Genomic DNA, 16,183 nt, shown 5'->3' with positions numbered 1-16,183 from the left:
TCAGAAGTACTGCACCCTCAAAGAAACTTGATAGACGTTATACAAATTGTCCAGTACTGATCAACCAATGCACCGATTTTGACTATAGCTCCAGATGTCTCTATTAGGAATAAATTGCGATGGTTTGGTGCTCTGAAAAAGATCCCACTGGTGCACAGGTTGACCATATAAAACATTCAGAGCCCTGTTTTCTAGGCTTTGCTAAGGGTGCACTAGCATTTTTTAGCACATGCTGAACGCTAAAGACACCCATAGGAATATATGATTGGCTCTAACGTTTAGCGTGCGCTAGTTTTAGGTATGTGCTAAACACGCTAGCGCATCTTAGTAAACAGGGCCCTGAGTTTCAGACACCCATTTAAATATATTTGAAAATATCTGTGACAGTTAAGAGCACTGAATATACAGCGCACATCAAAGAAAAAACCGTATGGCTGTACCTTTAGCTTCTTTGCTGCAGTTTGCATTTGACCATTCAAAACAGTCCGACCATGGCAGTACGCTTTGAAATGAGGCAAATAAGTAGTAGAGGCTGTAGGCAATGATGACATTATAATAAATAGTCACCATTGTTGAAATAAGGACCATGGTGATGCCTACTCCTAGAAAGGTTAAGAAAAAAAAAGTTATTGCAACTAGCTTTTACAAAGCTCATAATGAGCTAGATTCTATATATGCCGCACGGAATAAATTTCCGCCTAAGCTACTACCTGCTTCAGGGACAAATTTTATTTTATTTTGTATTTATTTATAAGAATTCAAATTTACTAGCAATAAAATAACTTGCCAGAAATACAGAGAAAGTAATACACAAGAATTATTTCAATCAGGTAATTCTATACTCTTCCTTAGACCACAAAATAGGGAGAGTGAAACAAGACAAGGAGATCAATTAAACAACAGTAGATAGAAAAAAAATGTGGTATTAACCTGATTATCCCCAGTTATTATTTATTTGAATCATTATTCCACATTGATCGTCTGGTTGGCTTCTTCAAACCCAAAACGGTGTATATTCAATTTATTTCGTTGGAAACATACTTATTGTGCAATATTAGTAAAAATAATACACCTAATTTCATTTTTTTCTCTTTTAAAACCAGAAATTATTTAACAAGGGACAAATTTTAAAAGCTAAAATGAACCAACTCTGCTTAGACAGTTGCCTATGATTCCTCATAAGGTTGTATTCAAGAAGGATCTTCAGCCCACAAAGTAAAGCTCGGAACAAGCCCCCAATGGTATGAAATTGCAAATAAAGTAGAAGCTTTTAAATACTACTTGATTTGCAATTCTATATCAGTGGGGACCTGTTCTCAGCTTTACTTTGTGGGCTAATGTACTAATGAAAAGTACTTTGGATTCAGTCTTTCCACTGATTACAAGGTTGTCTTGGATTTATTAAAGACACTTGAAAAGTAACAACTGGCTTATTGTTGCTGCTGTGTGCTTGTGATGTATTTGGACTGCAGCATTTTGGACCTTTTTATCTTTTGCATTCTTTATAAAATTACTCCAGCACTTAGCATATAAAAGTATGTGTTCTTTATCTGGCACGTATGAAGGCATTCTCTGGAGCAGAGCATGTGCAGAGTTGCAAAAGTACAAATATTCATTATAAAATACATGGTCAAAAACAGATTATACACGCATGGATTTACACCAGCTGTCAAGCCCATGTTCATATCCACAGTTTCAATCTAACTGCAGTTTCTGCCAGTTTATTTCAGTACAGTATCTTATGGCGATACACAGGCCTCTGTGCATCTTCACAAAATAGCCTCAAAACACACACCTACTTTGCCTTTACGCATAGGCAACCAATTTAAAGTTACCCCTTTTAATTGGAAGATGAGCAGAGATGTAAAATACTTTCCATGAGGGGAAGTATACAAATATTTTTGTGGTAAATATATAGTAGGCCTGTTGCTTGATCCTGAGATTGTGTCCTGGTTTTAGATTTCTTTTATAGCTGTAAAATCCAGAGTGAATACTGCTGACTCTTTACAAATTTATCCCATTCTGAGCATTACACAAATAGGGGGAGATTCTATATATGGTGCCTAAAAAAAAATTGGTGCTGAAATCAGTGCCGATTACATATATTCTATAATTGGCACCTAGATTAGACGCCGATTATAGAATAAGCGTAGTTGATATCTCACCACCTAAAACTATGCGCATCCATTTACACCAATGAAAACATGGCGTAAATCCCTGCACATAGATTTAGGCACACTGGGCCATATTCTATAACTGCATGTGTAAAATTTTGGGAACGTCCACAAAATGGCTATTTCCCTGCCCATAACACGCCCCTTTTTGCCTGTGCGTGTTAGAAGTTTGGTGCACTTTGTTGCAGAATACGCTTAACGAGTTGTAGATGTAAATTCTATGCAGTGCCAATTAGTGCTCATAATTGTTTTTTTATGTGAGGTTATTAGCACTCATTAGCTTGTTAAGTTTAAGTTGCGCGCATTGTTAGAATCCACGCCAATTTCGTTGCAGATCTCTAGGCACGCTATGTGGAATCTGGGGGATAGTCTTGATTGATAGAAATACAATGGTACATGGAAGAGGAGGGGTACCACAAACCTTGGAAAGCTGGCAAAATCCTCCAAACTGCCACTGGTCCCAAGCTGGCAAACTGCCCCAAGGAGCATTCCAGGAAGAACAGAGGCAAACCAGCAAGTGCCAGCATAATTGTATATGGAATGAGAAATGCACCTGAAAAGAAATAGCGAGTAAAAATTCCTTAAATATCTATTAATCTGAATCCAAATTCATTTAGGTGCAACACCTTTAACAAATGACTCCAAACATTTCTCATGACTATTCATTATGAGTATCCTGAAAAGCAGAGCTATTAGAAGATATCAAATATCATATCAGAGAGCTTCTGTTTCAGATAATTTGTTCTGATAAACTAACCACAGTATTCGTCATGTAAGAATCAGAATACTCGATGTTTCGCTTTAGACTATGCAGATTCATGGGGTCTGATATTTAGCCAGTGCTGCTCCAAAATTCCTGCTCACACCTGCCAAATGAACCTCCCAATTACTCCCTCAGGTCTATCTTTACTAGTCCTTGGTGGTCTATGGGTGTCCTTGTGCAGGAGCATTTTACCTGCTGTGGTAAAAAGGGCCCCCGCTACTACCCCAAGGCCCTTTTTCCTGCAGCTTAGTAAAAGGACCCCTAAAAAAAAGTAAATGGTGCTATAAATATGTCATGTAGGGAAATGGGACTTGATATTAGAGAATGACATGGGGACAGGGAACCGCAGTAACCGTGGAGATGGGGACACACAGGGTTGGGGACAAACTTTGACTGCCCCTATCGGACCGACCGTTCACTTGTCTATTAGATTGTAAGCTCTTTGAGCAGGGACTGTCTCTCTTTGTTAAATTGTACAGCGCTGCTTAACCCTATAGCGCTCTAGAAATGTTAAGTAGTAGTAGTAGTAATTTTGTCCCCGTGTCATTTTCTACTTGGAAAGGTACAGGGTGGTGGTGGGAAGGAGGGTTATTATAGCTGCTCATTGTTGTTATTGTTTTCTATTTGTAATTTATACACAACAGTTGCACAGCATATTGTTCCTTTTTGTACTTTAATAAAAACATTTAAATATAAAATCATGTGCTCAAGGCTCCTGTAGATGAGGACAGAGCCCATGGGGCGGGGACAGGGACAAACTTTGTCCCTGTGTCATTCTCTACTTGATATACTGCCTTTCTGTGATTTTTGCAACTACATTCAAAGCCGTTTACAGGTACTTATTTGTACCTGGGGCAATGGAGGGTTAAGTGACTTGCCCAGAGTTACAAGGAGCTGCAGTGGGAATCAAGCCCACTTCCCTAGGATCAAAGTCCGCTGCACTAACCACTAGGCTACATATTCTGAGGATCCCTTAAAAACTGCGACAAAAATGATGGTTTGAAATAGTTAAGCGACACAGTTCATGGTTATTTATGAGCACTGCTGGGATTGTTTTGCATTTTGTATGAGATACCCTGTTGTGTAGAACTGTCCTACTGGTTGTGAGCCCCCATGGATAAGCAGTGTCTTTCCCCAAGTCTGCCTTAATAGCAGTTTATAGATTTTTACTCCAGAAATTGTCCAAACCTTTTTAAAACCCAGCTACACTAACTGCTTTTACCACATTCTCTGGCAACAAATTCCAGCGCTTAATTATGCATTAAGTGGAAAAACAGTTTCTTTATAAAACTTCATCATTCCGAATAAACTGAGTCCCAACCATTTCAGACAAAAGAGACTGTACTATAATACAATAAGAAAATTCTTGCATTCATTAATTCCTCCTATCTAAAGATAACTAAAATCAAAATGATGTTCTTAATATTAATCTTCCCCTGTGCACTTTGAATTTGTTGTGAACTATGTATGTCACATGAACAGAAATCAATAGAAGGAGAAACTCCTTAAATTTTTATCTACAGGTTATATTCTGTTAGTGAAATGGAGTGAGATTCTCCCCAGGCCCTGCTCACCTGCAAATAACCTTAGTTTGCCATACAGAAACAAATCTTTATATCAGCATTTTGATCTTTTAGAAAAACGAATTGAAAGACAGAAAGAAATATTGGTGAAGCATTTCTCTTCCGTTTGCTATGTTAATATTGACCATCATTGTTTTTCTGTAGTGGAAGGTATGCCCTGTATTTTTTTTTTTTTTTACAGTGTCAACTTGGCTAGATACACAGAAGTTTATCTGAAAATCAAAATTGATCTTAACACCAGTGTCCAAGGCAATTGTTTCCTGGTTAGGTTTGAAAGGCATTTATGAATGACTTCATTCTTTAAGTTGGAACTGACAAAGCTTTTTTTATTTTTTTGCCTTTTTCACCATGCAGTCATAAGAAGTAAAATAGTCAATAAATTAAAGTGGTCAATAGAAACCGCATTAAGTAAAGGTTTGATTACAAAATTGAACCGTACTGTACCTCCTCCATGCTGGAAAGTCAGGTAAGGGAATCGCCAAACATTTCCTAATCCTACTGCATATCCAACCATAGACAGGAGATATTCAGATTTACTTGACCAGTTTCCCCGCTCAGTGTTCTCATCATTGCTGGCAACCTGGGTATCCTTAGATGTGGACCAAGAAAGAGAAAATTCCGTGATCAGAGGATAAACATGTGCAATTGACAGATATGTATGTGGGCAAAACCAAATTGTTCTTTTTTGGGGGTGGGGGGGGGGGGGTTCCAAAATGTTCTCAATTTTTTTTTGTGTGTGTGTGGGGATTCAGTTTGTTTCACATATACTTTAATAGAATTTTTGTAAATTCTTTTTGTGTTTTAATAGTCAGTAATTTCAAACTTAGGGGCCCTTTTACTAAAAGTCGTTGAGCATGTAACCTGCCACTAGTATGGGAAAACAGGCTACCACAAAACACATTAAAGCATTTTGCAGTATTTTGCCTGTTTTTCATGCACTAACATGCATGAACTCTTTAAAAATATATTTTTGTAGAGGAAATGTGTCGTGGGCGAAGAGTGGGCGTTGCTGTGCTATCCAGCTAGCGCATTTTGATTAGCACATGCTATCCGGATAATACAGACCTAGTGCAGGAGCACTTTCTTTATTTAGATTTTGCTCACACCTCTTTCAGTAGTAGCTCAAGGTGAGTTACATTAGCACCGCCTAAATAGGAAGCAGTAAATGCTCCTGCACTAATTTTTGGCAGGCCACATACGCTAATGGCAACATTAGCAGACAACCTGCAAGTAAAAAATATTGGACTTAGCCTGCAGGAAAGTTCCAAGTTAGAACACAATTGGGGTCCTTTTACAAAGCTGTGGTAAAAGTGGCCTGCAGTAGTGTGGGTATGTCTTTTTGACGCACGATGGGCCACTTTTTACCGTGGCTGGGGGAAAAAAGCCATTTTTTAATGGGCCGGGAAATGGGTGTGCACAAAAATTAAAACTAGCACATGCCTATTTATGGCCTAAGCCCTAACGGCAAACCATTGGCCTAGTGGTAAGGGCTCACGCGCTACCCGCACAGTAACCATGCAGTGCGTGCCAACTACCGCTGGGAACGCCTCTCCACGGTAGAAAATAGAAAAATATTTTCTATTGTGGGATTCGGTGCACGCCAAACTCAGAATTACCCTTGGGCACGCACGCTACCCCGGCGGTAGTGCCAATTTGGCATGCACTACCCCGCGCATTAGCCCTCCCGTGGCTTTGTAAAAGGGCCCCTCTAGGCCCAGATTTTACTGCATCTTAGTAAAAGGACCCCTTAATTTGAATTCAACCAATTTAGTACATATTACATTTTTAAAGGTGCACTAACAAACCAGGGGGCCTTTTTAAAATGGCACAGTAAAGTTACCGTATCATTGGCACGTGGCAATCAGACACTACAGATGGGCTCCTGCCTGCACCCTCCACGCGCATTTCCACCGCACCGTTTTTTTTTTTAATTTTCTGCGCTGTGGGTTTACTCAGCGGTAATCGGGCAGTACCACGTGCTACCCAGTTACCATCTGGTTAGCGTGGGAGCCCTTACCACCTCCTAAATAGGTGGCAGTAAGAAATCTCCTGGGAAATGGCTGCGCAGCAAGTGTTTCACATACCACATGGCCATTTCCATCCCCTTCCAAGAAATTTCCTTTTACTGGCAGCGGTAAAAGGGGGGCCTCAGTGTACAGCAAGCCCATGTGCCGATGCCACCGCCGGGGTCCTTTTACCGCAGCTTGCTAAAAGGACCCCCAAATGAGCATTATCAAGTTCACATCCCTAATACCTTAGCGACATCATCCAGATTTGTGAAGCTTGCCCTTTCATTACATTTCAGTCCTTTAAAATTTTAAATCTTAATGAAAGAGCTTCTGTTTTTTATTGTTTCCAGCAATGAAACTTTCTGGCCATTGTGCCTGTTCTGCTTGCAATGCCAATTTAAATGAAAGGGTAATAAAACAGAAGAACACCAACCCTTGCAGTCACACAAACAAGTCAAACACAGCGAGGGTGACAAATGATTGAACAGCAGATGATATCCAATGTATTATAGCTTTATATATAATATCCGAGATTCGACATGAGTCATGTTTCAGCCAAAAATGGCCTTCCTCAGGAGTCTTCTATTGGATGTATGGAATTCCTAGCTAGCCTCTGTTAAAATGCATATAATGTCGTATACCTTACTGCTGATTCCTGATAAAAAACAAACGGTTGAACTCCTGAGGAAGGCCATTTTTGGCTGAAACGCGACTCAGTCTTGGATGTTGTAAATAAAACTACAATACATTGGACATCGTCTGCTGTTCAGTCATTTGTCACCCTCGCTGTCACCAATTTAAATGAACGACCAGAGTTAATGTTTGAAATCAGATTCTTATTTCATACTAGTAAAAAAAGGCCCGTTTCAGGAGCCAATGAAACGGGCACTAGCAAGGCTTTCCTCTGGCCCCCCCCCCACCCAACGCACCTTCGTTGTTAGTGACAGCATTGCGCCGCCGTGGCCGCCGTCGATGTGTGACTGTGGCCCCCCCCCACCCAACGCACCTTCGTCATCAGTGGGTGGCCCATTGCGCCACCCTGGCCGCCGTCGATGTGAGTGAATTGCTCCGCCCTCAACGTCATAACGTTTGACACGAGGGCGGGGCCCCGAGACTGATTTTCTTGGCTTCAGAGCTTCGAACTTACGAACCTTGGCTTCAATGACGTCAGACAATAGAACGTTGAGGGTGAGTTTTATATATATAGATTTCTAAGTGAAGAACTTCTTTAAAGATCATCTTCTCCTTCCTCACAGTAAATGAGCAGGTTTCAATGCAACAGGGATTTTGCATTGCATAATACTAGCCTGCGTATGTTACTTGATTTTCCAGTTTTACAATGAGTTTATTGCAAGCCAGCATAAGAACACAGGATCATTCTGCAGTATCCTAGACAGGCCCGAATCCGGGTTCATAGCCTAAATTTGAAAGCCTCAGGCTACAATTTCAGACTGGAAATTTGAGCAGTTCCTTGAAATTTCATTATATATATATATATATATATATAAATCTCTCCAACTTACTTTTTTGGCCAGATTTACTGAACATTTACCAAACAGACACCAAGAGGGGAATTCTATACATGGCGCTAAATGTGATTCTATAAAGGACGTACACCCTGTATAGAATCATGCTTAGTGCCAATTCTTGTGAGTAGCTTTTGGCACCAGACTTAGGGGTCCTTTTACTAAGCTGCAGGGAAAGCGCGTCTGCGCTAGCATCCGTGCATGTTTTTGATGCACGCTGAGGTCCCTTTACCATAGCAGGTAAAAATGCTGTCTTTCTGAGGAAAAAACAATGGCTGTGCGGTAAGTGAAACACTTACCGTGTGGCCATATTGCGGGGTGGGGGGAGCCCTTACCGCCACCCATTGAGATCGTGGTAACAGCTTCTGCGCTTTACCGCCGCTTAGTAAAAAAGGCCTCTAAGTGCTTTGAAAATATGCCTCCACATATCCTTCAAACCTCTCCCTCCCTTCTCCCCTATACCAAAATCCTCATCATTTCCCCCAGTGGTTTTCCATTCCTGTTCATACACAAAGAACTTTTTTCACAGTTTCTTGCTAAGAGCTCTCAGCATTGCAGTTAGCCAACCGTAGAGCAATTAAGGTAAGTATGGCCTAAGGAAGTCCTAAATGCTTATGCCTTTAACCATTTCATAGCTGCACTAAGATACTGTCTCTACCTACACATTTAACGAGATTGTCTTGTTACTGATTCTCTCTTACGTGTTTCTCACATTCCAATGGGCGGACACTGAAAACCTAACGCTGATACTAGAGGCGATTAGCACCGGAATTAGTAAGCGCACAACGCTCCGAGGGCTCTAGCGTAGGAGTCAACTTGTGCACCAAAGACTAGCGCAAATAACATGCAAATGTAGTCAAACAGAGGCTAATAAGGTCATTTCCTATTCCCTCTCAATGCCCAGGTAGCAGCGCACAAAATAAATCCGCCCTTACCACTGAAAACCTAATGCCAGCTTGGAGCACGTGTTGAGGTGTTTGAAGAGAGTATTTCCCACAATCTTTTCTTTAAAAGCTGCTGGTTTTCATTTAATTTGAAAACAGAAGGAAGTCCATGCAGACGTCTAAGCGCTGGTAGTGAGACATAAAGGTATGTGAGTTAGAGCAAGCCCAAAAGTGAAAGCACACATTGGCGCCTTTTTCTGCGCTTAAATATAAGCTTTTCAGGTGAAAAAATTTTTTAAAGGCTTATATTTAAAGATGGCAAAGGTGTAAATGTGTACTTTGTTTCTGGGTTTGCCTGGTGTATGCGTACAAGAGCTATGCTTACCACAAAACTCTTGTGTGTATTTGCCAGGCATGCTCATCCACCTTGCTTTCAGTCAAACAGCATGCATATCATTTGCACCTTTTTATAGCTGAGCACTGGGGATCTATTTTTCTGTGCTGCTCCCATGGTATTGATTGGGCACTGTTCCAGCTAGTGCTGGAGTTCTGAGCATCGGCCCTCAAGTGAAGACAAACTTCACCCAACTGGACTAGTTTGAGCATGTACCAGAGGAGAGCAGTGTGTGTGAAACCAGGAGTACAGGTACAGGTGCTGGCAGCAGGCATGCTGGAATTTTGCAGAAATGAGGTGAAAAACAAGGAGATACCGGGGTTAGCAGAAACAGGGGAGATGCTAAAACAAAAACCAACCAACCAAAAAAAAAAAAAAAAAAAAGAAAGCCCAAGGGGAAAGAAAAGTCAACATTAATATAGCAAGAAAGACTTCAGTAAATGCATATATGGTAAATGAAAGCTATTTTAGGAAAATTACTAAAACTAGTTGCAAGGGCATTGTCGCCCCTCCCCTACCTCACCTTACAAGTAAAAACAAATACCACCATATATAACATCCATGCACTTTTCTGACTTTGAGTGCAACTTTCTTTAAATTAGTCCCCTTATTTTCTAACTCCTGTTATTCTAATTTATCTATCTATGGCCCCTTTTAATCAAGCTGCGCTAGCGTCTGCCAGTACGGTAATGCCAACAAAGCCTATTCACTTTGACTGGGCTCTGTCAGCATCGCCATGCAACAGCCGCTAGCCTGTCTTGATAAAAGGGGGCCTGTATGTTTCATCTTTGCTTACACCTTATGCTGCCTATTAAAATGTTTTATTGTGTTGACAAGATAATGCTATGCTATACCTTGTATTGTTATTTGAATAATTTTTACTGCAGTAATTGCCTACTGCTTATGTTTGACTTATTCTTGCTATTCACCGCCTTGAGTGAATTTCTTCAAAGAGGTGCTAAATAAATCTTAATAAATACATAAATAACTAAGTGTTGGATATAAAATGGGTCACGGTTTGTTGGACAACTTGACCTTATCCTTCACAATGCCAAATATCTTGTCTCAATAGACCATCCTTCCCATGGTACCTGAGAAGCCACATTGCTACTACCCAGTGACTAACTGCTTTCAGCCAGCTCAGTTTCAGATACTATCATCAGTTGTCTGAGGCCACTGCACTACTATCCAGCATGAGAATCCACCCCCAGTGCTGTCCTCACCTCCAACACCAAACACACCTAGCTGTACTCTTAACTCCAAAGCCTACTCATATCAAGCCTGTAACCATGATTTCCACCACTGTGATGTAACAGCATTAGTAACAAAATGAATTCAAGATGGGTGGAAGTGTGCGTGAGCAGGTTCCAGAAGCCAGGATCACCACCTCACAATCACAGAACCCACAAAACCCTGCCATATACTGCCCCTAACCACCACTCCACTTTGTTATGCCCCTCATCAACACTTCCCAACAGTAATCTATTTTTTGCCTGCTCCCCTCATCCTAAGTATGATTGATGACTTCCTAATATTCTCCTGTCCCCAGCAGGGTAAATATGAATAAGGGGATGGGGATCCCCATGATCAGGCCTTACTCCATGTTATAACCACCAAGGAAGTATGAGCCCAGTTGCCTCAAAATTATTGTAACAAAAATGCAGTGAGACACTAGGTACTCAAGAAGCAAAATGATCATCATAAGTTTTGTTGCTTTGGACCCAACTGATAGCTTGCAACTCATTCTGCACACAAAGTAGCAACCAAAAAAAGTATTGAGAGTAGTTCACTTAAAGAATGATTTTTTTTTTTCATTTTTGGACTGGAAAACTGGTTTTAAAAATAACAAAAAATATATTTTTTCAGTCAAGGCATACCTCTGTTTAAATGGGTCATTGTTTAAGATGGAGACTGAGAGATAGAAACTGCAGTCATGATCTAATGTGCTTATGCATTTAGACACCAAAACAAGGAATCAACTGCATTAGTTTCTTCCCCTAAATTTACTCCCTCTGTGTCACTTAAGTACTGTATGCTGCTCCTGCTGGGGCTGCTACAGTATTCTCCTTTAGGAAGAGAAGTGGAACAGTGAGTGGCATAAGAGTTCTGAGCCGGCACATTTTGTTAAAAAAACAGAACTTGGAGACTGCTGATTCCCTAGTTTTGCTTAACCCATCCCTCTGCAGGAAAGCACTGCCAGTTTCAAAAGCTGAAGTCCAGGTGAAACAGGATACTTCAGAAAGCAAGTAAAGAGTGGAGGCGTCTGCAGATTTTAGGTAAATCCTCAGGAGAAATTAAGGCTCCTGTGAATCCAGTTTAACAGGAACATGACTTACCAGGTCTTTACTAGCTCTTTTACCACAACATCTTAGAAATCCAGGTAGAGAAATTCCCATGTCCAAGAGTGGTTTTCAGGAGATTTAAGCACAAAGAAGTGATCAGTTGAACAGAATCCCCCGTCCTGTCTGTGTACACCAGTCACTTCTCTCTCTCTGCCACAGTGTCTCAGGTTCAGTATGTCCTGACCACCTGGCTGGAAAATCAAGCTCTTAATTGATCCTATCCCTAGGGCTCTTTTATTAAGGAAGCTAAGCACCTCCCATCCATGAGTCAATGAGGCCAATCATTGCAGCACTTCTCTTGCAGACAAAGTGGAGATGAAATTTTGTAATTTGGACGCTATCATTATTCAGGCGACAGTGATATACTGGAAGATGATATGACTAAAGGCACCTTAATAAGTAAATGAAATTTGTACATTGAGTTCTGAACATTTACATTGCTTTAAAAGATGTATTTCCCCTTTTCACGTAATAAATATATTCTTTGTTAATCAGCACTTTAAGAATACAGTTCAGAAGCCCTGCTGCTTAAACAAGTCTATTTGCTGGAGAATTAAATTTTACCACAACATGTAGCTTTGACATTGTAGCTACTTTCTCTGCTCAGCAAGATTGATTTAGTCAAGATTTTAGTACCTAGCATTAGTAAATAGCTTGCTAATGTAGAGGCCTCCTTTCTGAATTTTAAAGATTTAAGGGGACAGGTATCAATATGGGTTGTCAATAAGATGTGCTATTTTACTTTAATGTCTCATCATCCAAAAAAGATATCCATACAATTATCATAACAGTGGGAGGAAAAGCCTCAAACAACGATAGGATACTCCTTTGTTGATCACGCGTTCAACCTAAGGGAGTTCCATCCATTTATCATGGGCTAAAAAACATCCTTAGTTTTAAACGTAAGGTCCCCGAACCACACTTAATTCTGCTTTCTGCTAGTGTTGTAAGGTTCACTTATCTCTCCAGCTGTTCAGTCTCTTATCACCGTCCACGGCCCAACTTCGGCCCGAGTTTTGATACCTGCATAAAATAGCACGAGTTAGTGGTAACATAACCCATTTTAATGGTAGCTCATGTTAATAACTACCTGCTTAATTGGTTGCCTTGGTTGGCCAAAAAATTAGTTTAATCCTGGAACAAATGTAGGGCCCTGTTTACTAAGCCATGCTGTAGGTGCGCTTTTTAGCATGCGGTAGCGATAGAGACACCCATCATATTCCTGTGGGTGTCTCTAGCATTAACGCGTGCTAATTTATAGCGCATATTAAAAAGATTGCACGCCTACAGCATGGCTTAGTAAACAGGGCCCACAGTTGGAAAGGAAAAAATGATTTTAAATATGTGTTTATTATGTCATTTCACTAGTCCCTGCCTTGAGAAGAAACCTTTGTGGTACACTGCCAAAAGCAATCTATCCATAGTTTAAGTATTAAACAATTAGAAAGCTTAGAAATGTAAATTCTTTGTAATTTTTATTAGGTGACATCCTTTCTAAAGCAGAAAATCAGGCACAAGGACACAGTGAACATCAAACTGAGTGCTAAAGGCCATGGCCCCAGTTTTGAAAATCAAAATTCACTCACTCAGTTAAATTCTGCACATTTTTGCAAGCTTTTTCCAGAGAATACAGTTTACCTAAATCCAGAAAGAGCATGAGAAGATCCTAGTTGGATATACACAGGTAAACATTTTTTGGAAAATTTGGTAATTTTTCTCCCTAGTTTTCTTCAATCTCTTTGGTTCATTTCACACATTCATATGCACAACAATTTTTAAACACGTACTAGGTCTTTTTAATGTGAGGAAATCAATTGTGCATGTGTTAGTTTGTAGGTTAATGTGACTTAAATCTAGTTTAGATGCACTAAAAATGTTTAGATGTCTTAATGATTCAAATGTGCACAATTAAGGGGGGGGGGGCCTCAAAAATCCATTTTTGCTTAAGTGCACCTAGATTTTTGATGGTATATAGAATATGCTTAGTAGACATCCCAGCGCCTAAAACTACACTCATCCATTTACACCAACGAAAATGTGGTGTAAATCCCAGTGTGTAGATTTAGGCACACTGGGACATATTCTATAACTACACATGCACATTTTTGAATGCCCACAAAACACCCATTTCCCTGCCTATAACCATGCCCCTTTATGCCTGTGCATATTAGGCACAGTGTGTTACAGAATATGCTTAGCGAGTTGTGTGTCTAAATTATAATTATTGCCAATAGTGCTCATTATTGCATGTTAAGTGCTGTTATCAATGCTAATTAGCTTGTTAAACCAATTAAGCACATTATTATAAAATCCACCTGGATTTTGGCGTGGATCTCTAGGCACGCTATATAGAATTCCAGGGGTTAGTGCCAATAATTGGCACAATTAGTGCACATTTAATTGGCATTAATTTTGAGTTGTGCGTACATCTTGTTCCATGCTACTCTAAAACAATGTGCATCCAGATTCCATGGTGTACAACTCAAAAGGGGCTGTGGCCATAGGAGGTATATGGGCATTCCTAAAATGTGCATGCAGTGTTGTGGAATTCTGGAGACAGTTTCAGCAGGTATAAGTTTTGGCATCTAAAGTTGGGCGCTGAAATACTCAAAGCTATTTTATAATGGGTGCTCTAGCCTATAATACAAACAGAAATGAGTTTTAACTTTTTTCATTGTTAGTACATATTATAAACTATTAAGAAAAACAAAATATTAAAAGTAGGTTTGCTGTTGGGTGTCACAATTTATGCCTGTCTATCATAGAAGGAGCATAATGCCCTGCCCATTGAGATATAGATTGCCTGGGGTTGGTATAGGCCTCCAAACCCTGGAACTGCTAATTAGTAGCATGGAGGTTTTCTGCAGCATTGGCCATAGACAGCCCTGGGAAACTGAGAAACGTGGTGGCAGACTCAGAGGCCTGTAGTGAATTCTGGTAAATAATCCTCACATTTCCATACTTTTCATTCGATGGCTGTGGATTTGAGGCTATAGGATGATTAATCAACCTGAAGAGAGAGGTTTCTCAGCAGTGAGAATTGTAATGGGTTATAAGGTAGGGTAAACAGCTGAGTATCCCGAAGAACACAGACCAGTCGTTACACAATGTCCATAGAGGCTGTCAAGGTGCATTTCAAATATCATATTCTATCATAGATGCTATGTGATCTATTAAGTAGGTCAAATCATCAATACCCATCGTACTCTCATACTTACAATTTTTTTCCATGTTTCTTTTCCTTTGTACTCTGTATAGGAGAAAAATATTCAATACAAATTTCTAAAAACAAGGTGCATGAGGTTATAATACTCTTCACCCAATGTATCTTGTTTAAAAAAATGTCAGTTGTCTTGATTTTAAAAATAAGTTAGCAATATTGCATAATTTTGTTTTTGGTAACGTCTGAAGAAAAGCTCCTAGCCATGAACCCCTCCCTGATTAACGTAGGATTACACATTGTGAAATCAGACATTATGATGTTACTTGTCATGTATGACAATACTGCTTATGAGAAGCGAGGACTTATATATTGCATGTTTGGTAATGGGAGGCTTCCTTAGAATGACATTTCAGTTCTTCCTATGCCATTGTCTATAACATACATACCAGACGTATCAGACATACCGCTAATTGCTGTCTTTTCCGGTTGTTAATGGGTTGATCCCTCTAACGTTTATAAAGGTTCCAGTGTCTTTGACCTGCTTCTTCTTCCCTAAAACATGAACCACTTCTAAACAGCTCCTAAAAGGTAAGGGTTATAGAAAGTAGTAGCCTGCAAAACAGCCTGTAGCTGTCCCAAAGCCATAAAGTATAAAGATCAAGTCCACTGGGAAAGACGTGGTATATGAGTGATGGGAAAAATAATAATGTCTATGTATTATTGGATACAATCCAGATAAACATTGACATTTTTCCAATTCTATTTTGCCTGCCTCAAACCCACTGGTCTATCTTCATGCCTTTTTTCATATTGCCTTAGCTGCACAAGCTGTTATTGGTCAATGGAAACTCTGCAGTCCTCTTCTTCCCACCAGCTGCACTTCCTGCTATTGGATCATCATTCACTGCTCCATCCTGAGTCCTTCTATGTTGGAAAAGGGCTGGTGGTAGTAATAGAGGGGACCTGAATGATGGGGTCAAATTAGCAAGAATGAAAACACAGATTTTTTTTTTTAGTTACTGTACAAAATATTCTAAGGGGAGGGGGGAACTTTCAAGCTGCGTCAGGGCTTTAAGTCATGTAATTTCCCCTTAACATGACTTCAAAGGAACTAAAGCAGCTTGTCTTCCAGTAACACAGTGATAAAGTCATCACAGGTACATAGTAATGAGATGCAAAGCATGCAAATGCATGTAAAGCAGCTCATTACTATGAAAAGCCCATAACGTGATTTGCATTGAACACCAGGTGCACATCGCAAGTCACGTTATGGCCATAAAATTATGGTCACTCATCATAGGACACCCTTTTACACGGCTATCATCATTGGCCCCACCACCAGCCA

The 16,183-nt window shown here is 40.0% G+C and overlaps 1 protein-coding gene across 1 annotated transcript in view; it reads right to left on the bottom strand.

Annotated features, from left to right (window-relative positions):
- Positions 1-11,867, bottom strand: part of LOC115474160 (sodium- and chloride-dependent neutral and basic amino acid transporter B(0+)-like) — a 40,243-nt gene extending 28,376 nt beyond the window's left edge. Inside the window, exons 1-4 of the mRNA XM_030209498.1 lie at positions 11,670-11,867; positions 4,965-5,109; positions 2,596-2,727; positions 441-602 (exon numbers count right to left, since the gene is read on the bottom strand). Coding sequence (XP_030065358.1) covers positions 441-602; positions 2,596-2,727; positions 4,965-5,109; positions 11,670-11,729 — 499 coding nt within the window. The 5' untranslated portion in view covers positions 11,730-11,867. The remainder of the gene's footprint in view (positions 1-440; positions 603-2,595; positions 2,728-4,964; positions 5,110-11,669) is intronic.
- Positions 11,868-16,183: the final 4,316 nt, after the last annotated feature.

Source organism: Microcaecilia unicolor, chromosome 7, assembly GCF_901765095.1.
Source record: "Microcaecilia unicolor chromosome 7, aMicUni1.1, whole genome shotgun sequence".
NCBI classification, from domain to species: Eukaryota; Metazoa; Chordata; class Amphibia; order Gymnophiona; family Siphonopidae; genus Microcaecilia; species Microcaecilia unicolor.
This window is presented reverse-complemented; position numbering and strand designations above follow the sequence as displayed.